The sequence below is a fragment of the Prunus dulcis genome, chromosome 1 (assembly GCF_902201215.1).
Source record: "Prunus dulcis chromosome 1, ALMONDv2, whole genome shotgun sequence".
In the NCBI taxonomy this organism is placed as follows: domain Eukaryota; kingdom Viridiplantae; phylum Streptophyta; class Magnoliopsida; order Rosales; family Rosaceae; genus Prunus; species Prunus dulcis.
The window spans coordinates 41922625-41943167 of record NC_047650.1 but is presented as its reverse complement, the minus strand read 5'-3'; the positions used below and the strand labels follow the sequence as shown (position 1 = coordinate 41943167).

Here is a 20543-nt window from a genome sequence, read left to right as displayed (position 1 = left end):
ACTCTGTTAAGGTCATCATTTTTTTTGCCAGACTCTGTTAAGGTTATTAATTTTACTAAAAACAATTATAAAATAATACACAAAAGCTTGGTTCCTTCATCTTCTCTGTAGCCCACCTCAGCGGCAACATCTCTGCTCACCGCCCCAAGCCTCCTTTCACTCTCTTCGAATTTTATTTGTTTTACCTTTTTTGCATAAATATTTTATTAAAAGCTAACAGCGTTATATTGATGGTTAAGTGAGAGGACAGGTATTCGTTAAAAAAAAGGAAAAAAAAAGTGAGAGGACAGCTGTCAAGAGAATATGGAGGGTACAGGAGGGCAAAAGAGAAAATGGGCATACAGGAGAATTGAACTCGGTTGGCTAACAAGGGGGGTTTAAGACGACGAAACGGAAGTAATTAGGGCTTGCAGAGTTTGTATCCCCGTCCACCATCTGAACTTAATATGTACCGTACTCATCATCGTCCTGGATAGTTTCAAATTAGGGCTTGCACAGAGGCGTTAGGCTTGCGATCGCCGTTGAAATTGAAACGAGGAGATTCAGGTAAAGAGAAAAAAAATGTTGTGATTTGTTTTCAGAAAGATTTGATATTGATTTGGAGATAATTTACATAATTTGTTCGATTATTTTTTTTTCTTTTTTGATTTTGCTGAAGTGGGTTTGATTTTTGAATCTGTAATGTGGTTGATAAAGATGTCGAGGTTCCATGTGGGAGGGAAGGTGGTGGATAAAGTTGATTTGTTGAGGAAGAAGAGCTTGGGGTGGCGCTTCGATGTCTGGCCTTTCTGTGTCCTCTATGCTCTGTGGCTTACTACAATTGTTCCTAGCATTGACATTGTCGACTCCTCTATTGTTTTCGGTGCCCTTGTAGCTCTTCATATTCTCGTTTGGCTTTTCACCGTTTGGTCCGTGGATTTCAAATGCTTTGTACATTATACCAAGGTATGTGTATATGTATTCGTTTGATATATGCATCTGCATTTATGTATGTATATGCGTGTGTACTTTGGTACAACGATAAAGTTGCTCCATGCAAAGTGGAGGTTGCGCTTTGTGTATATATTGTATATAGTGGTGCTGTATTCTGGGGGAGGATTTGTCATGACAATGAGGACCGTATATTGGCGTCATAGTCTCACTCATCAACTTCTTTGATGGGTAATAACAGAGATTCTGGCAACAAAGCATATTCTTGGTCTGAATAAGCTAGAGTCTAGAAAGATACAATCCCTTTGTAATATAATCCTAATTAGTATGCAAATACATGAATTGGACCATACATTGGCAATCCATTAAGTTTTTATGATGATTTGTTGTTGTAATCGGTGTTCCTTTTGTTTTTAAGGTAAATGACATTCACGAGGCAGACGCATGCAAAATAACACCAGCAAAGTTTTCTGGTTCTAAAGAAATCGTATCACTCCATTTCCGTAAGCTTGTAAGTCCATTATACAGTTGGAATACTTCAACTCCTGGTTATTAAGAAGTATCAATTACTAGAATGACCAAATTTTGCAAAATGATGTGCCTTTTTCCCCACATTGGGAACTATCCCTTGATTTATCTGGTGACTTTTTCAGCTTGGAGGTTCATCATCCTCAGTGGATATCGAAGAGATTTACTTTGATTTCAGAAAGCAACGTTACATCTTTTCAAAAGAGAAGGATAACTTTTGCAAGCTTCCTTACCCTACCAAGGAAACATTCGGTTATTATTTAAAAAGTACTGGCCATGGCTCGGAACCTAAAGTTATTGCTGCTACTGAAAAATGGGGACGGAATGTGTTAGTTGCCTTTTCCCTTTTTCATTCTTAAAGATGTATTTGTTGAATTGTCATTTTTTTTTTAATGTTTCTTGATTCATCTTTTGGCAATTAAAGTATAGGTTTGGCTCCTATGGAAGCTGGATTACATTTTCTTATTTTAAATTTTAGACTGATTTACCATCTTGTTTTCTTTAAGCTGTGCCAATGAGTATCAATGAATTTTTAATGCTGGACTGCCCTCCATTTAGTTGATTTTGCTTCTTTCGTAGATGAATATATTGTTGCTTTGCTTCTGCCTGGTCACTTTACACCAGTCTTCAGAATTTTCTTTTGTTAATATAAAAAACTTATGAGATTCTGGCAACCCTTGCGAGTCATACAAAGATGTGTTGATGATATTACTTATAAGGTAACTGGTTGTTTGCTGTTTGGCAATTTATTATTTCTTGTGTATCACTTGCCCACTGGTTGTTTAGCTCTTCATGGATTTTGCATATGCTTTGCATTGTAAGTATCCTTAGGTGCAATTCTGCATGCCTTGTTTTGTTACTGGATCGTTAATGTGTATTGTATATTCTGCATGTATTAACTATCTCTTGGTGATTTGGAACATGAAGTTGCCTTTTATTATCCAGTTTGTATCGGTGGTATTTCACACATTACTTCTGCAACTATTCTTGTTTCCTGCTCCTCTTTTTGGTTGTTAGTTAACGTTAGCTTATGTATATGATGCACCTGATAGCTACTGGTTTTATTCTTTCCTGGTATCCTTGATTGTAAAGTCTTGTGGCTAATTAACATCTATTATTTTATATACTCCCCATTAAATTGGTTACATCCTGTACACCGAGCATGATCCAGTTAAATTATCATTTTTTAACTGCTCCTTGTTGTACATGTTTCTTGCTTGTGCAGATTTGAATATCCTCAACCTACGTTCCAGAAATTAATGAAAGAAAATTGCATGGAGCCCTTCTTTGTCTTCCAGGTTTTAGCTCCTTTCTCACTCTCTCTCTCTCTCTCTCTCTCTCCAATGTGAGATTTCCTTTTCTTCCGTACTCACTTTCCTTCACTGCATTCTTTTGTGCTCACTGTATGTAGGTGTTCTGTGTGGGCCTCTGGTGTTTGGATGAATATTGGTATTATAGTTTGTTCACGCTTTTTATGCTGTTTATGTTTGAGTCAACAATGGCTAAAAGTCAGTTAAAGACTCTTACTGAGCTAAGACGTGTCAGAGTGGATAACCAGACCCTCATGGTGCATCGGTGTGGGAAGTACGTTGTCTACAAGGAAATTATTTATTTGTTTGAATTTTTAAGCTTATACCTTATACATGACTGCTATAACTTTTAGGTGGATAAAGCTTGCTGGAACTGATCTTTTGCCTGGGGATGTTGTTTCTATTGGGCGATCTTCTGGTCCGAATGGTGAAGATAGGGCTGTGCCAGCAGACATGCTTTTATTAGCTGGAAGTGCGATTGTCAATGAAGCCATTCTCACAGGCGAGTCTACTCCCCAGTGGAAGGTGGTCACCTCTTTTCATATAATATGTTTTAATGAGCTGCCTTGTTCAATTTTGGTTTCTTTATATATAAATGTATAAATTTATACATATGTACATGCATCTCATGTGCATACATTCTTCCTGGTGATGATTTCTTGGAAAAATTGCTTTGATCTCCTACTAACATTTTTTCCCTGTTATTTAATATCACTTTATCTTTGTCTTCGCCTTCTACTTTTCCCTGGAGCAGCTTCAAAATCTTAATAGCTTAGCACAAATTTGAAGATTTAGGGTTGATGCAAAGTTTACGAGGGTAATCAGGGTGTGGTTTGATGAATCCTTCGTGGAACAAGAAAGGGGTTGTAATTAGGTTCAGGTGGATAAGATATAAACAAGTGGATGAGAAAATTAGAACTAAAGACTGCAAATAGGTGTAAAAGTAGGAGAAATTGAGAGGTAGAGGAAGCAAAAAGAGGGACACTACTAGGCAGCCGTATCTCATAGTTAGATGAAAATGAAATTTCATTCACTGTAAAAAATAATAGGTTTTAAGCTCACTGTGATCTCAAATCCAAGATCATAGTAAATTTGGTGTGGTAAAGTCTGAAGAATTGGTGAGCTTGAACAAAATACAATTTTGGAATAAGCAGGGGCTTGTTGTCGAGAAAATCCGGTTGCAGGCAGGGAGATTCTGTTTTATATGTTGCTTGGGTAGTTTTTTGGGGCCAGAGTTTGATAAATATGTGGAGGATTCGGGCTTTTGATAGGAGCAAAGGAATGGGGTTAATTTGTGGATGCTTCCTAGTACCACGTTCTGCTCTCCTGGATGTGTTCTGCTGTGTATTTGGTTTCTAGCTTTTGGTAGAAGATTTTAGTGCAGTGGACTTCTTGTGCTCTCTTTCTGTATGTGCTCATTTTTAATTAATTAATGAATTTCACTTATATATGAAAAGTAAGGTGCCTTGTAAGGTACAAGGTCTTTCTTGGATAATTGCTCGTAGGGACGGGTGAATACACGATAACCGATGGTTTCCAAACTCGGTAGCAGAAAATGTTGATAATTTATTTCTCCATTTTCCAATTGCATTTAGATTAATGGCATAAACTTTTCTTCAAAGCAAGGTTGAGTCCATTGCTTTTGGCTTATTGTGGATTGTTATTTTGATGATATACATATTGGAGAATGATTGTAGGATTATTATTTTTCAGGTATCAATCATGGGCAGAGGAATTGAGGAGAAGTTATCAGCAAGGCGAGATAAAAGCCATGTTTTATTTGGTGGGACTAAAATATTGCAGCATACTCTGGATAAGGTGGTTTATGTTCGAACATATGCTTTAACCAAGAAAAAAACCAACAAACTTGGTAAAAAATGTTTTCATAATCTCATGGGTTTTGTATTTATGCTTTTCATTTTCTGGAGTCAGGGCTTTCCATTAAAAACCCCTGATGGCGGCTGTGTGGCTGTTGTTCTGAGAACTGGGTTTGAAACAAGTCAGGGCAAACTCATGCGTACAATTTTGTTTTCTACAGAGAGGGTAATTATTTTAGCAATGACTACTCAACTCTATACACACTATGGTTTTACTTCATTTATACTTTATATAATTTGTGTATACATTTTATTCTAGGTGACTGCTAACAGCTGGGAAAGTGGGCTGTTCATTTTGTTCTTGGTCGTATTTGCAGTGATAGCTGCTGGTTATGTACTAAAGAAGGTAAAAATGGCTTCTTCATAGGTACTTAGGAGACTTGAGGCTTATGCTTGTGATGTTGTTTTGTGACAATCAGGACATCTTTGATGTAGGGGCTTGAGGATCCCACTAGGAGCAAGTACAAGCTTTTCCTTAGTTGTTCACTTATTATTACTTCTGTGATTCCTCCTGAGCTACCGATGGAATTATCTATAGCTGTTAATACATCTCTGATTGCTCTGGCACGCCGTGGAATATTTTGCACAGAACCTTTCCGGATTCCTTTTGCTGGAAAGGTCTGTTCTGATCGCTTTAATTACGTTGTCCTTTCATTTTCTTTTCTTTTTTTTTTCTTTCTTTCTTTCTTTCTTTCATATATAGAAAGGATGTTCTTTGGATAATGCCGCTTTAATCTTTTCGTTATGAGTATCAAATTTTTATTAATATAAAGATGAAAAGTACAACACAGGGGACGTGATGTACACTGAACTATCTGATCTGCAACTATAACATTAACAATTATACTAGCTGTTACAATGAATCTTTAAGAAATTAATAGTTTAGAGCACAGAAGCACTCCAATCACTAAAAGTAGCACAAAGTGAACTATCTATTAACTCTGAAGATTCCCACGCCCAAAGTGATCAACCTCCTAACCCCCAGCCCCCTAAAAGATTTCCAACTACACCACCCAGAAAATTACCATCACAGTACATCTTCCCAGCACCTTGCCCGTCTTTCCTCCAAAGATTTTATAACTCTCACACAAGGGATTGCATGAAACTGGAATTTCCCAGTTCTCTTTGTTCTCTTTCTAAACAATCTGCCCCAAGGACAGAGTAATGAGACAATGAAGCATAATTTTTATACATCTCAGACCATCAAACAGGGTAGCACTGCTTTATTCAAAATGGCTGTATTTACCTGACGTGGAAATCCAATGCACAATTTGGCTGCTTGGGCATGCAGTGTTCTGATGTTATCTTCCATTTCAAGCAGAAAATGCATTATAGGGATTTATAAAATGTGATAATATCTGTAGACTTGGTAGTTATAAACCATTCATATTTGTTTGATGCTTGTACTTTATTTTTATTACCTTATTTTCACTGTTTTGCCGTACTGACCTAGTCATTGCCAAATATGGTATACAACACAGTACCATTGTTCTGTGCAAAGTATATTGATACATCATTTGTTTTCTGTTTGGCATGCAGGTTGATATATGTTGTTTTGACAAAACCGGAACACTTACATCAGACGACATGGTATTCCACCTTAATTGAGTATACGGTTCTCACTAAATTGAATGGATTTATATGCAGTTTATTACTTCTTTCTTCCTTTCTCTTCTCCAGGAGTTCTGTGGGGTTGTTGGGTCAACTAGTAGTACAGATATAGAACCTGACATGACCAAAGTGCCTGTGCGCGCAGCAGAGATTTTGGCTTCTTGCCATGCATTGGTGTTTGTGGACAATAAGCTGGTATGCTAATGTTATCATGTAAACAAGTAGTCTTCTGAACTATGTTTTGGTTGTATTCTATTTTATCTAGTTTGTGTGATACAATGTGCTGGTTGATGAAGTGAATTCTTTTAGTTCTAGATTGCATATGTTGTAAAAAAGATATGCGAATTGCAGTTGCTTAGTTTTATGGCCATTAGATGTTTGTTCCTTTGCTTCCATCTTTGAAGAACCATTAGATGCTTGCTCCTTAAAACCTGCAATAAAGAGGAGCCTCAGTCCTTTTGTGGTTTTCTATTCAATGGTCAGTTAGAAAAGTTTGTCTCTCACATGTTTTTTTGTTTGATGATTCTTGGTCTGTTTTTTGATCTAGTGCATCCTTTTATTTTTCTTTATTTATTTTTGTTGAAGTTCGTGTATCTTACAAGAAAAGGTTTCAATATTTTTATTTTATTTTACAAAACAATCTTCGACTATAATGTTCTGTGCTATTCCTAGATTTTCTTATCTACTGCATCAATTGGTTTTTGATATGAATGAAAAGGAGTGCTAAAAGCAATCTAGCTCTACGTATTTTTGTATTGTTTGTGCTTCTGGAGTATCTATGCATAACAAATCTCGTGAATCTATTTGTTTTGGAATCTTGTCTATCCACTTTTTCAACTGCGTAATCCAATCTATTTAAGTTGCATTTCCCACCTTTTGTATGAATTTATTAATCTTCAAAACAGCTCCTTTTTATATTTTACTGGAATATGTAACACTTTCAAATGAGTTAGAACGTAAGATCATGTTAACATGTTTGTAAGAAGATAAATGGCTACTACAGTGAGTGGAACAAGAGATACTTTGCTGAAGAGAGATTTTATCCTTACTCATGAAATGGTTCAATATGCTGTTGTGTTTTCTATCAAGACCTGGTTACAAGTGACATTAATTGTTGAGTAATGCTCCATCCACAACTGCATGTAGGTTGGCGATCCTCTCGAAAAGGCTGCGCTTAAAGGAATAGATTGGACCTTTAAATCTGATGAGAAGGCTGTGCCAAAAAAGTAAGCTGCAATTATTATTATTGTTATTTTTTTTTCACATATCAAAATGTCTGCTGTTATAATCACACTTCTGGACTGATTCATATATCCTTAAATACATGTAATTTCATATTTGTTTCTCAACCTTTTCTTCTCCTGTTGCTTATTCATATTTTCCCTATTTGTTGGTTGCTATAAAAGTATCCTGACTCTGTTGATGTTAGAGTGTTTTTGGAAGTTGTATTACTAGGAATGACAACTTTTAAAATCTAATTAAGCAAGGGAAGCTTTAGAAAATAGTTAAGAAAAGAAAACCTTCTGAAGAACATAGATCAATGTAGAATCTTATCTCAAAAAGCCCAGGATCCATCTTGGTATGAACTGCCCTTTTTCATATCTAATTTAATTTGTCTTAAAATGTCCAACCCAATTATGTATCCTTAAGGCTTAAGCCAGTTAGTTTCTTATGGAAAGATTGTTTTTCTCTTTTGTACAAAAATAACATTAGACAGTGCTTATCTTTAAGCCCGGTATAGTATGAGAGGTAGTTGTGAAATTAGATTTACAAGGTTGGGAAAATTCACCCGTAATGTGCGTTGGTATCAATTTGAAATTTATAAATGAAAAAAATGGGCCGACATATGAGTATCTTATAAATATACGATTTGTTAATTTATCATCATAAAGTTTGATTATTTTCACCATTCATTATTTTCTTCTGAGGCAGCAAATGCTGCGGTTTCATCTATCTTTATGAGTTATGGTGGTTTCTACTTTTTTCTTATTGTACTTCTCACCAAATGCAGGGGAACTGGTAATCCTGTGCTGATTGTTCAGAGACACCACTTTGCATCCTATTTGAAACGAATGGCAGTTGTTGTTCGCATTGAAGAGACATTTTTTGCTTTCGTGAAGGTTTGCCAGTCATTCATCACTGTGCCATGCAAACTATATTATGTGAATGCCATAAGTAGATTTGTCATTATAGAGTACTAGATTATGGTCAATTTGCATGTTTCTGGTCTGGGACAGGGCACAATATATCTTAAATTCATCAATCTGGTTATTTCTACAATCAATCGGATGAAGGAATTTTGTCATGTTTGGTCTCCTTCGATTTTTTCCGTTAGCGTAGTTACCATACTGGGCCGTGAAGATAGGGATAATAATTGGTTAATGTTGTTCTGGTCCAAAAGCCACATGGTAAAGCTGGAGTGGAAAAATGAATTAGTGTTGAGCAAGTCATATTAAAAAAATAGCTGGACATGTTTATGAAGCTTTTTTGCTATCTGACAGCTTGTTACCCTGACTAGTTCAAATCATTGGCCATCGTAAAGTAGCCTTTTGTTTTCTGAATGTGTGGCTAAGTAGAGATGACTTGATTGAGAGTGGATAACTGGGAAAGAGATGAAGGTTTGATGGTATACGATGTCTAGCATTGGTTAATTTACCTGTAAATGTTAATTTTTATGGATTGTTGTTGTGACTTGTTCTACACTTGCGATTTGAGCAAAGGAGGAGGGATTTTTTGAAGATTGTGGAAAGGAGGCGGAAGAACTGTGGGATGGATTTGGGAGCCTTAGTTTCTAATGAGTTTACTGACTGTCCTTTTGTGTTGAATGTGAACTCGGAATGCAGTTTATTGGGCTGCTTTGGTGGTTTTGGCCTTTGGCTATGGTATCCTGCTATGTTTGGCTGTCTGTTTGATATGTACTGGTCTTGTTTTGCTTAAGTCTCTTTTAGGTTATCCTCTGCTTCACCATTCTGTATTGTTCCCTTTTGTTGTCATTTAAGATGTTCTGTTTCCTATTTAAAGTAGCACAATCTAAAAGCTCCGATCGCTATATTTTACCTCATGTCTAAAAGGAAGCCGACATAAATGTCTTACTTCTTTGCCATAGTAATGTTCACTCCAGTTTGGTAGTCATTAAGCAACGGTTGTCTTTTCTCTGCAGGGTGCCCCTGAAACTATTCAGGGTAGACTAACTGAGGTACCATCATTTTATGTTGAGACTTACAAGAGATTTACACGACAAGGGTCTCGCGTTCTGGCCCTTGCCTACAAATCCCTTCCCGACATGACAGTAAGTTATTCAGATTTATTTTTTCTCCAGAAAGCTTAGAGTTTGAAGCTATTAGTAATACTAATAACTAGTTAGTCTGTACGCCACTCTTTATTTATTTATTGTTTTCTTCTTTTGCCCAATCAAACTTGTGGATTTAATGCTTTGGTCTGCCTCATAATGTCATGTTAAATTTTAAGCAAACCTCATTTTGCGTATCATATTCAGTCTATCCCAAGGCTAAGTATTTTTCTTGTACATGTTTTTTACTCTAGAGATTTGACCTTATTGATAGAATGGTTACAAATATTGAATTGTTTATGAAGTTTGACATGCATGAAGATTCCAAGTCAAACAACATGAATTAAATAAAGCACAGTTCTTTATTTTTCCATTTTACATCATTGTTAAGTACATCTTTATAGTATTACGGATAAGTGAAATCAACTGCAATGGAACTTCCTTTACTCAAAATTTTTTTGGTTTATCTGAGTTTATTTTTGGCTGAGAATCATGTACTTTAACCCCTGTGAGAGGAAATATTGTAGGCTTTGTTTTCTAAAGTGTATATTGAAGTGCTTTTTATTATATGTTTATTGCATGAAGGTTAGTGAAGCCAGAAGCTTGGATAGGGATGTGGTGGAGACTGGGCTTACCTTTGCTGGTTTTGCGGTAAATGACTTTTTTTCTATTAATGCAAGTTTATTGAATTCCTTGTCCACATGAAGTTACTAGTTTTGACATTATGTTAGATTATGTATTTGTTTTTCGTCCTTTTTTTTAATCGGATGTAGATGATTAGATAAGTGTCTGGAGTAAGTTTGTGTTACTTCTTGTCACTAAATTCTCATAATTTGAATTTCAGGTTTTTAACTGTCCAATTAGGGCAGATTCAGCGGCTATTTTGTCTGAGCTAAAAGGATCCTCGCATGACTTGGTATGTGGGCATGCTATACTTTCAGACTCCCCTGACTAACTAGTACATAATCTATCTATATTTTATATAAAGGAATGGTAACTTGTACCTTGTCCATAACTGCCATAGCTTGAAAAGTGTAAGTTCTAGAACCAAAAAAGAAGAAAGAAGAAGATTTAAAGGTAAATCTTTGATGAGTTTGAAGTCTTTTAGTGAAGTGTGGAAGTCATTTCCATTATTTGATAGTTATTTTTGGGAATAAAGATTTATCAAAGAATCTGTAAGATTCATATTTGATATTATTATTACATTTCTAGGAAGTATTCCAATGAAGAGATATTGCAGAGTTACGAGATTTGATTTGTTGAATTATCAGCAGTATGGAATTCTAAGTTTGATTTTGGTGTAGCTGTTCTTAAATTCTTTCAGTTGATAAATTCAAACCATGTTTTACTGTTTAATTCTGACAGAAACGGTGAAATTAAGGGCCTAGAATCATTTATGAGTCTTCCCAGGATGCTCTTTAGTTTTATTATATTGAACCATGCATGCGTATAGTGTTAAGAATATTTGACCAACTGCTTGTGTTTGGGTTGTACTGGTTCACAGCTTAGTGTTGTTTCTATGTGTTTTTTCCTCCAGTTCTTTTTGGTTTTCTGTTCCATGTCTCTGGTGTTTGGTCTTCCTTTCTGATGTAAATTTGTTCTCGTAATGAACTTTGGTGCCGCATGGGTGGATGTAAAAAAATAAAGTCTAGATACTAATCTGAAGTTTTTCTTTTGGCAGGTGATGATTACTGGTGACCAGGCTTTGACAGCTTGCCATGTTGCCAGCCAAGTTCATATTATATCAAAACCAGCATTAATTCTTGGTCCAAAAAGGGACAGTGAAGTATATGAGTGGATATCCCCTGATGAAGCTGAGGTGATTCCTTACAGGTAAAGTTTTTCTTGTTACTGGATTGACTATTTTCAATTTGGTATTAAACTTCTGATGTTTTTCTTGGCTGGAAACATAATACTTGTTCTGGACATGGATGTTGCTCTCCTTTTTGGTTGTCATTTTTGTCTTCTGATTGCTTTTCCTTGTTGGTCTGTCTATTTGCTAATTCACTTGCGTATTTCGTATTCCTTCTTTGTTCTGACTGGACTTTATGAAATTGATTTCAGTGAAAACGAGGTGGAAGCTTTGTCAGAGAGTCATGATCTTTGTATTGGAGGTGACTGCTTTGAAATGTTGCAACAAACCTCTGCTGTTATACAAGTCATTCCATATGTTAAGGTGCTTATTCAAAACTGTTGATTGTGAAACTTGTCTTTGATAGTGGCTTTATCTTGTCATTGCTGACCTGAGTCATCTTATTAGGTTTATGCTAGGGTTGCTCCTGAGCAGAAGGAACTGATCTTGACCACTTTCAAAACAGTGGGGAGGATAACATTGATGTGTGGGGATGGAACCAATGATGTTGGAGCTTTGAAGCAGGTAATTTGTTTTGTGAAGATATTCAATTATTGGTTGAGTTGTTTTTTCTTTTGTAATCAGACAACCCGTGTTAAATAATAGTTCCTCAGTATAAGTATTAGAAACCGGTGTTTGTCATAATGGCTATTAGTAGTGGTAGCTCTAATACAGTTCTAAACCATTTAGTCCCCTTGGGGGTTATCCTTTGTATCAACTCCGCAGCTGTAGAGCTGTCATCAAGTTTAAAGTCAGTTATCAAGGCTTTAAATTAAAGAAGAAGAATTTAAAATTCTGTGTGGGGCAACTTTCAGTTATCAAGGCTTTAAATTAAAGAAGAAGAATTTAAAATTCTGTGTGGGGCAACTTTTCTCACTCCCATTGTGCACCACACACATTTACACTCACACCTGTAGGTTCTGCAGATTTCAGATAAGGTGTCTCACTTTTCACCCTAATAAATTTTGAGATACTTTCAATTTGGACATTTTATTCTCTTTTCATGCATTTAATATAAGAAAGCGAAGTAAGCATTGCGTGTATGTTTTTTCCAAAATTAAATTCTTTTGATATATGTTTCTCCCCTGTCAGGCCCATGTGGGAGTTGCTCTATTAAATGCGGTGCCTCCAACTCTGAGTGGAAAGTCACCCAATGAAACATCTAAAGACGAGAGTGGAAAGACTATGCGGACAAAGAAGCCCAAGCCTGCATTGGATGCTGCGGGTAAATCTACTGGTATAAATGGAGAAGTCTCTTCAAAAGGAAAGGCCATCGCAACCGCTAGCCACTCAGCTGGTAACCAGAATGTGTCAGCTGCCGAGTTGAAACGGCAGAAGCTAGTCTCATTACAAAAGAAACTAATGGATGAGCTGAATGAAGAGGGGGATGGTCGCTCAGCTCCAGTTGTAAGGCTTGGAGATGCCTCCATGGCATCACCATTCACAGCAAAGCATGCATCCGTTGCTCCCACCACGGACATAATTCGTCAAGGTCGCAGTACTCTGGTGACTACCCTCCAGATGTTTAAAATACTAGGCCTTAACTGTCTCGCCACGGCATATGTGTTGAGTGTTATGTATTTGGATGGTGTCAAGTTGGGCGATGTGCAGGCTACAATCAGTGGTGTTTTTACAGCTGCCTTTTTCCTATTTATCTCACATGCGCGCCCTCTTCCAACCCTTTCAGCTGAGAGGCCTCATCCACATGTCTTTTGCTCCTATGTGTTTCTTTCTCTGTTAGGGCAGTTCGCAATCCACTTGTTTTTCTTGATTTCTTCTGTGAACGAGGCTGAGAGATACATGCCTGATGAGTGCATCGAACCGGACTCTGATTTTCATCCGAATCTTGTCAACACAGTTTCATACATGGTCAGCATGATGCTCCAGGTGGCCACCTTTGCTGTGAACTACATGGGGCATCCCTTCAATCAGAGCATCTCCGAAAACAAGCCATTCTTGTATGCCATCGTGGCTGCTGCTGGTTTCTTCACAGTCATCACATCTGATCTATTCAGGGACTTGAATGACTGGCTTAGGCTGGTGCCCTTGCCAGTGGGACTGAGGGATAAGCTACTGCTATGGGCCCTTCTTATGTTTTTGACCTGCTACTCATGGGAGAAGCTTTTACGGTGGGCTTTCCCAGGTAAAGTCCCAGCCTGGAAGAAGCGCCAACGGCATGCTGCAACTAGTCTTGAAAAGAAGAAAAATGTTTGAGTGAATGTATGCTTGATGTCCAGAAAAATCAACTGCATTTGGCATTTTTGGCAAATGGCCCTGCAGAGTTACATATAGCATAATATGGATTTTCTTTTTCCAAATATGCCACAGCTCTCATTACAGTATGAGGTTTCATCCCCCTGTATTAGGGAATATTTATTAAACGATCAGTTATTCTATTTCTAGGAGCATTATTTTTGGGACATGTGCCTTGTAAGGCATCTGTATTCATAATTAGTTTCTTTTACAAATTCTGACCCCTTCAAATCCCTTGTATTTGAAATTACATGTCAAAAATTGGAAATCTTTGCCCCCAATTCGAAATGATGTTTATGCTGATTAACCTTCCTCATTGTATGTTCATCCAACAAATTTTGTTTCATTTATGTTCCAGTTGGTGGTTTGCTTGGTTTTCAATGTTTGTCTAAAATTTCATGAAATATTGATATTAAAACGGGACAGGCCAGTTTGTTTGAATCTCATTATTTTATTTGCTCAGATAGCTTCGTTTTTGTTAAACTATTACACAACGCTTCAAGTTGGACTATTTAATTTCCGATGCGGAATTCATAATGTCAACATATTTTGGTGACCTTGATCTTTGCTCGCCAAGATGATTAGATCAGAAGCAAGAGCAACACTTTCGATGATATTGAAATGACTACAGGTGGACTATCAATTGAGTTTGGAACTCGTAGGTAGGGCTTCAAAGATAAGCGTATGTGAATTCTTGGGTCCCAAGAAATATGCTGATTCGCATCGACAATACTTTGCAAGTGTCCGGCTAGGATTTTCATGCCACCTGCCTGATTTGTTAACACAGGTGGTTGACAAGTTTCCCCCTTCTCCGATTGCCTTCAGATGTCTGCCTGTACTTGTGTTTTGTATACATGTGCATTGGGGACCGATGTGAGAGGCAGAAAACAATCATTCTAGTTTGCAAGGATAGCTTTCAAAACGATGGTTGCCAAGAGGGCCATCTATATATGCATATGCATATAAATATAAAAGTGGACCATTTAGTACCTTTTTCATACTTCGATGATACATGGATTACCTTAATCCTTTGCATATTTCACTTGCCCTACCAGCATAAAATGCTACCGAACTGAACCTCACCTAAATAAGAGGAAAAAACAATATGTCCAAATTCACATGGAGGTTGGTTAAACCCTAATTAATGACCATTAACAACTCAACCAATGTGTTAATTAAGTCAAGTCATCGTCAGTAGGTGTGTGTGTAACCTCCCATGTTGATGTTGTGAGGATTATGTTGTAGCTTTGTCAATCCAAGCTGCCCTTGCATCCCATCTCTTGCATACTGCTGCCACATGAACTGTTCTTCCACCAACAGCTTCTGCTTCTTCTCCAGGTCCGACATTTGCACGTATGAAGGCGGCGGCACCACCAACGAGGCAGCAAACGGGTCCACGTGTACGTTTGATTTACTAGACTCATGATGATCTGATGATGATGGTGGTGCAGGCAATGCTAGCATTGCAGGCCGTCCTGCTGACCCCAATGCAACACTACTCGCACTTCCACTCACTCCAGATCCTGGGCCAGCCATCGCCGCTGATATCTCAGCTTGCTGGTACATTCCATCCAACAACAAAACGTCAAAGCCGCCTCCGAGGGACGCCTTCTGATGGGACAAGTGACTGGCCGACTGGACCAACGCCGTCTCCCAATCAGCTTCATCAGCAAAGGCTTCCCATGCTGGAAGGCGTGTTTTTGCCTCTGCAGTAGCGCCATTGAACAAAGCCAACGCCAATTTGTCAGCATGCTCTTCGCTCGACACAGCGTCGTCTCCCAAGTTCAACAGGTCCCCTTCTTCTTGTTGCGGTTTCCTAGTTTCTTCTTCCTTTACCGGCTCTATTTCCTTGTTATTGCTTTCCTCAACAAAACTTTCAGGTGGTGGCAAGGCCTTCATGGCATTCATATCTTCTTCTTCTTCATCGTCGTCCCGATTAGTTTCTTGATCTATCTCCTCAATCTTCTGTTGCTCCAGCAGCGCCTTGACCGACTTCCTGCCCTGCGCCAAGGCTGACTTGTCGCGTATGTACTCCTCCATCACCTCCAGTTTCTTGGGTGTAATCTTCTCAACCTCGGGATACTCTGAGGAGCGAGCAATGCCAATGGTTTTGCACCAGCTGTAGAATGTGTCCAGCTCATCAAACTCCTTTCCGATGCGGCAGAATATCTCGAACACCTTGGCACAGTCGTGGATCTCCAGCTCCATGAAGCGATCGATTAAGACGCCCATTAGTTCTGTTATGTCATAATATATCTGGAAGCTTTCTTTAACTATTGGGAACAGCGCCACTATTACTACCCTGTTGGTCTTTGCTTCACCTGTTGTACGTACGTTCCAATTTGGTTGCACATAAAAGCAACAAAAATGTTAGAAACGATGAATTATGATATTAATTGTTCATGAAAGAAAAGAGTAATGCTCTCCGAAACAAGAAAAGAAGAGAGTAATTATAGAATAGAGTGATTAACTGGTATCGAGTACTAATCTACAGTACCTAATATCTAATGTCTTGTCAATATTTTATCGATGTTACCTAATATCGAAAGACTATTGACAAAATATCGACAATGTACCAAGTACCAAAGATTGACCTACAATGTATTCCATTTTAGACAAACTATATATTTAATTGATAATATGATGTGGCAGATGATTTTCTTATAGAAATGATGTTGTCTCCTTAACATTATTGATTTGATTGAACAGATAATGCAAGAGCGCAGCCATGCATGCATGGATGAAACGTTTGCATGCAGGTGCGTGCGTTATGGATATGGTAAATGGTAAATGGTAACTGGATTGGATGAAACCTGTTGGGCGACATGCTAAGAAGCGCTCAAGGAGCTGCTGCACATGCTGCATCCTAGAAAAAAGCTTCTCAGCTTTCATCTCATGCACAGGCGTGGCTCTGGGACATGACTGCTGGTTAGCATAATTATGGGGCGGCTCCTGAGGATCCTCTTCTTCGTCGATTCCAAAGGCACTACGTTTCCCGCGCCGGCTTTGCATTCGGAACTCAAGCCGTTCATCCAGATACAAGGCGTACGTGCGCACAAACGCAGAGTAGTCCCACGAATTGGACGTGGAAGCGTCCCGAAAATCGGACATGTTGAGGAAGCGAGTGCCGCGCCTTGTGGAGAAAAATATTTCCTGTTCATAAGCCGGGTCGCCCTCGGACAGCAGCCGTTGGACCAACATTAAGGTTTTGAGGGCAACGATCCAGTTCTTGGTCTTGTTGAGACGCCTGGAGATGGTGTTGACGCAGGCGCTGATGTAGGCGCGCGAGTAGCATGTCAAGCTCAGAATCTCTCGTATGTATTTCTCCTCTGTCGGGTACTCTTCGTGCCTCGATGCTTTCACAATGGCCACGTCTAGGTCCGCCAGAGATGTGCTGCTACCAACTTTAGCTAGGCCTATACTCGTCTGGTCCTTCACCGCCCCCAAGGCTCTTCTAAACTTGCTCGAAGTCATGATTGACACCTAGCAGCAGCAAATGTTGGAATTAAAAGGGACTGCCTTATTAAAAATTTATAGTAACTTCACTTATTTTGTGATGTTAAGATGGAGGAAAACAAAGAAAGATTTGATAGTAAGAAAAGAAAAGAAGAGAAGAAAGACAGCTTCGCCTTTTCGCTTCTCTTCTCCTCTTTTTTTCGTTTTTTTTTGTGTTTTTTGTGTTTTTGTGTTTTTGTTTTCTTTGTTCTTCTCCTCTGTCGATCCCTATTTCCTTCCTTGTTGCTCAAAATCTAAGGGTTTACGCCTTTGAAACAACCATGCATTATCGCGGCATTGTAGCCAAAAAATGTGCAAATTCAATGGGAGCAATGGAGCCACGTGTCACATGATGATTGCCTGTCTCAGGAATTCTTGTAATGCAGAAATGAACCCTTTGTTTTTTCTTTTTGTGGGGGGTTGGTCTCTAAGGAATTCTTAGCTTGTCTGTTTCTCATCACCCTTTGACCATTTCAACGCTCTTGGGGCCACGAAAATGATTGGTGTTGGGAAAGCAGCTGGATCCTCTAAATTTCTTCCCTCATTTTCTCTCAATTCCCCCAAATCTTCTCACTTCAACTTCAATTGAACAGAATTCAACGGTTCATTTCCTTATTGAGTTGTTGACTATAGGGGTGAATGAATTTCTTAAATTCGTTATGTTTTCTTTTTTCTTTTCAAATTAATGTTTTAGTGAGATGATGAAAATTTCTGCCACCCCTTCAATGAGTAGTATTTTTTATGATAAAAAAAACACAAACCTAAAATGAAGTCAAACTACGGATGAGTGTTTTTTAGTGTAATAATGCTATGGGGCTAATTTGTTTACCAACATATTGATACTAATACATATCATATGGCATGACAACACATGTCATCTACCGTCTCATCTTTTTTTAATTACACAGATTGTCTTGAAAAACAAAAACTATACAAAAATAATATTTTTTTAATTACTTGGAGGATCAAAACGCAAAAGAGCATATGAGCAAAAGTCATTCCCTTGCTATAAAGAAGTTTATGAAACTACACATTTTCCGGTAAGAAAAAGAAATAATATTTAAAAAATATGATGGTCATTCCCTTGCTAAAGAAGTTAGCCTACAATTTGATTTTTTTAGTACCACTTATATAACTTTGATGTCATTTGACATATGCATGTTTGATAATGAGGGGGACTGGTGAGAAATCAAAGCATTGTTAAAACTATATTTGAAGCTAGCTACCTTCTTTTTGTTGATCAAAATACCAGTTGTGTTATTGGATTTTTTTTCAATTCATTATCATATTTTATGCAAACAGCTCCATCGTACTACGAGAGTTGATCAACATAGAAAAGTTACCATGCAGCTAGTGCACTAAGGAGTGTTTGATCAGTAAACACGTATATACCATTTTTTTCAATTTTTAATTTTAATTTTTGCAAATTTACCAAGAAAAGTCATGGCATTCAAACCAAATTAAAAAATAAATTAATAAAACAAAGAAAGGCATCATGAATATTATGCTAGTACAAGGCCAACCACCATAATGATTCCTTTCAATTCAAGATCATATTTTATGTTAACACTTTAGATAATGCAAGAGGCAAAATACAACATTTTGGTGTATATTTAAAACTTCAGTAAATTATAAAAGTTGTCTATTGTTGTAAGCCAGCGCTTGGTATGCTAATTTCTCATTTAGACCAAGACTACCAGATCTCAAGTGCATCAAATTTCTATGCAACATAAGGATCAAGTCAATTTCTAACACCTGTCATGGACAATGGAAGAAAAGAGAAAATTCTACAGTAATATACAAGAAATTATTGAGTGGTATTACGAAAACTGTTAAGCGATGTTATTATTTCAAGTGTTACAGTATATGAATTCACGTGTTAATATATTTCATATAAAAATTACTTAGTTGTATACATCTTTTCTCATATAACACATAACTAAATTATTTTTGAAGAACGAACATAACTATTGGATATTTTTTAATTAATAAAGAAGGGAAGAATTGAAAGTTCTTAGGAGCCTCTCAATCATTAACTATTGAATACGTATTGTTGTCCCATATTTATTAAACACATTATTGATCAAATCATACGTCAGGATAAAACCTAGCTAAGTCTCATTTTGGTGAGAAATATGGATATGTATATATGTAAAACATGCATATAGCTTTTGTGTTTCTGCTCAATATATACGTTACTTTTGGAATAAACATCCAAGGAAGCTCCATGTATTGGATGGTGTGGATCGGAATTCTCAAAACTACTCATAACATATTTTGTTAGAGTACAACATACAAGTGAAACCCACTTGAATTTGTCCATAACATTACTCCAGTAATGAAATTGTACAATTGGGATAAAGCTAATTCATAATAAGGGAGCACTTAGCTCTCTCTCTCTCTCTCTCTCTCTCTCTCTCTCTCTCTCTCTCCAATAAAATCTTTTATACAACTGCATTATTTGTATCTATATCAACTTCTCAATAGAAATTTAATGCATTATTTTTTTTCGTTTAGAAAAATAGTGGTAGATAAGGTGATTACAATAAATTTGTAATCTTTATATACATTGTATGTCTCCATTTTGAGTTATTTACACTAACACCTCCTCATGTTAGATTGCATATACTTCATTGAGGTTAATTTTATCATTTTCATAAGATTTTTTTTTATTAAAAAAACAAATGAAATCATCAATTTTTATACAAACAATCAACGAAAAGAATTTTGTGAAAACAAACACAAACAAGACTCGTGTTTTTCTTTTTCTTTTTTAATTGGACATTGTGTCGTCTCTTCCCTATCTTTTCATGCCTCTTTCCCCTAAGCTTCCTTGCATTTTCCTGACCTTCAATCTTAGTCGTCCAGTAGATCGTGTAGCCAAACGGATATTATCTTTTCACTGCTCTCCCCACATCGGAACTTTTGCTTTTGTCGAGTGAAACGTTTGAGGACCTTGACTATGCCTATTTCGAAATTATTCATCTGCGCTGCAACACACAAACCACTGCCCAGAAAAAATAATTGATTATGAAATAACTTCTTCTGCTAAAGTCGGATCGGAAGGCCAACTTGTGCATAATTTGTAGTTGATGACTTAATTGTCACAGATAGTACCCTTCTTGCAGTTAACAAATTCATTGATGACTTATGTTCAACCTTTGATAGTCGCAGGCTAGGAGAGCTCAATTTTTTTCTTGGCATGGAAGTTTGTCGCACCAATGGCTGTCTATCAATCTCTCAAGCTCGTTATACATCTAACCTTCTCACCAAATTTAATATGGCAGCATGTAAACCAAGTCCCACACCACTGCTCTCCTCCACCAGACTCTCTGCAAATGATGGTGATCCGATCTCTGACCCCACACTGTACTGATGCATGGTTGGGGGCCTCCAGT

The 20543-nt window shown here is 37.4% G+C and overlaps 2 protein-coding genes across 4 annotated transcripts; one reads left to right on the top strand and one right to left on the bottom strand.

Moving 5' to 3' along the window:
* The first annotated feature begins 343 nt into the window (after positions 1–343).
* LOC117631904 (probable manganese-transporting ATPase PDR2) lies at positions 344–13966 on the top strand. 2 transcript variants are annotated; one of them, XM_034365248.1, is made up of 22 exons: positions 344–546; positions 695–945; positions 1349–1441; positions 1584–1786; positions 2684–2756; positions 2870–3042; positions 3122–3293; positions 4482–4586; positions 4701–4811; positions 4905–4991; positions 5081–5263; positions 6185–6235; positions 6326–6451; positions 7403–7482; positions 8268–8376; positions 9417–9545; positions 10131–10196; positions 10390–10461; positions 11227–11378; positions 11610–11721; positions 11806–11922; positions 12490–13611. In XM_034365248.1, exons 2-22 carry the CDS (start codon positions 697–699, stop codon positions 13609–13611), a joined length of 3585 nt encoding a protein of 1194 aa, XP_034221139.1. In that variant the 5' UTR covers positions 344–546; positions 695–696. The 2 variants fall into 2 exon arrangements, with proteins under 2 accessions (XP_034221139.1, XP_034221146.1); XM_034365255.1 differs by lacking the exon at positions 344–546 and having other exon boundaries at positions 697–945; positions 12490–13966.
* A 152-nt stretch (positions 13967–14118) lies between these two features.
* LOC117615661 (putative clathrin assembly protein At1g03050) lies at positions 14119–17391 on the bottom strand. 2 transcript variants are annotated; one of them, XR_004584043.1, is made up of 4 exons: positions 16464–17391; positions 14862–15971; positions 14641–14733; positions 14119–14483 (listed from the first exon to the last, which is right to left on the bottom strand). XR_004584043.1 is itself a non-coding variant. In XM_034344788.1 (3 exons), the coding sequence occupies exons 1-3, from the start codon at positions 17122–17124 to the stop codon at positions 14699–14701; spliced, it is 1806 nt and encodes a 601-aa protein (XP_034200679.1). In that variant the 5' UTR covers positions 17125–17391; the 3' UTR covers positions 14548–14698. The 2 variants fall into 2 exon arrangements, 1 of the variants encoding a protein (XP_034200679.1); XM_034344788.1 differs by lacking the exon at positions 14119–14483 and having other exon boundaries at positions 14548–14733.
* Positions 17392–20543: the final 3152 nt, after the last annotated feature.

Coding starts and splice junctions, on each gene's coding strand:
- LOC117615661 (XM_034344788.1), bottom strand. CDS start 17,124: ATGACTTCGAGCAAGTTTAGAAGAGCCTTGGGGGCGGTGAAGGACCAG. Junction 15,972..16,463: donor CTTAGCATGTCGCCCAACAG/GTTTCATCCAAT, acceptor TACGTACAACAG/GTGAAGCAAAGACCAACAGG. Junction 14,734..14,861: donor TCACAACATCAACATGGGAG/GTTACACACACA, acceptor CCTCTTATTTAG/GTGAGGTTCAGTTCGGTAGC.
- LOC117631904 (XM_034365255.1), top strand. CDS start 697: ATGTCGAGGTTCCATGTGGGAGGGAAGGTGGTGGATAAAGTTGATTTG. Junction 946..1,348: donor GCTTTGTACATTATACCAAG/GTATGTGTATAT, acceptor TTTGTTTTTAAG/GTAAATGACATTCACGAGGC. Junction 3,294..4,481: donor AGTCTACTCCCCAGTGGAAG/GTGGTCACCTCT, acceptor ATTATTTTTCAG/GTATCAATCATGGGCAGAGG.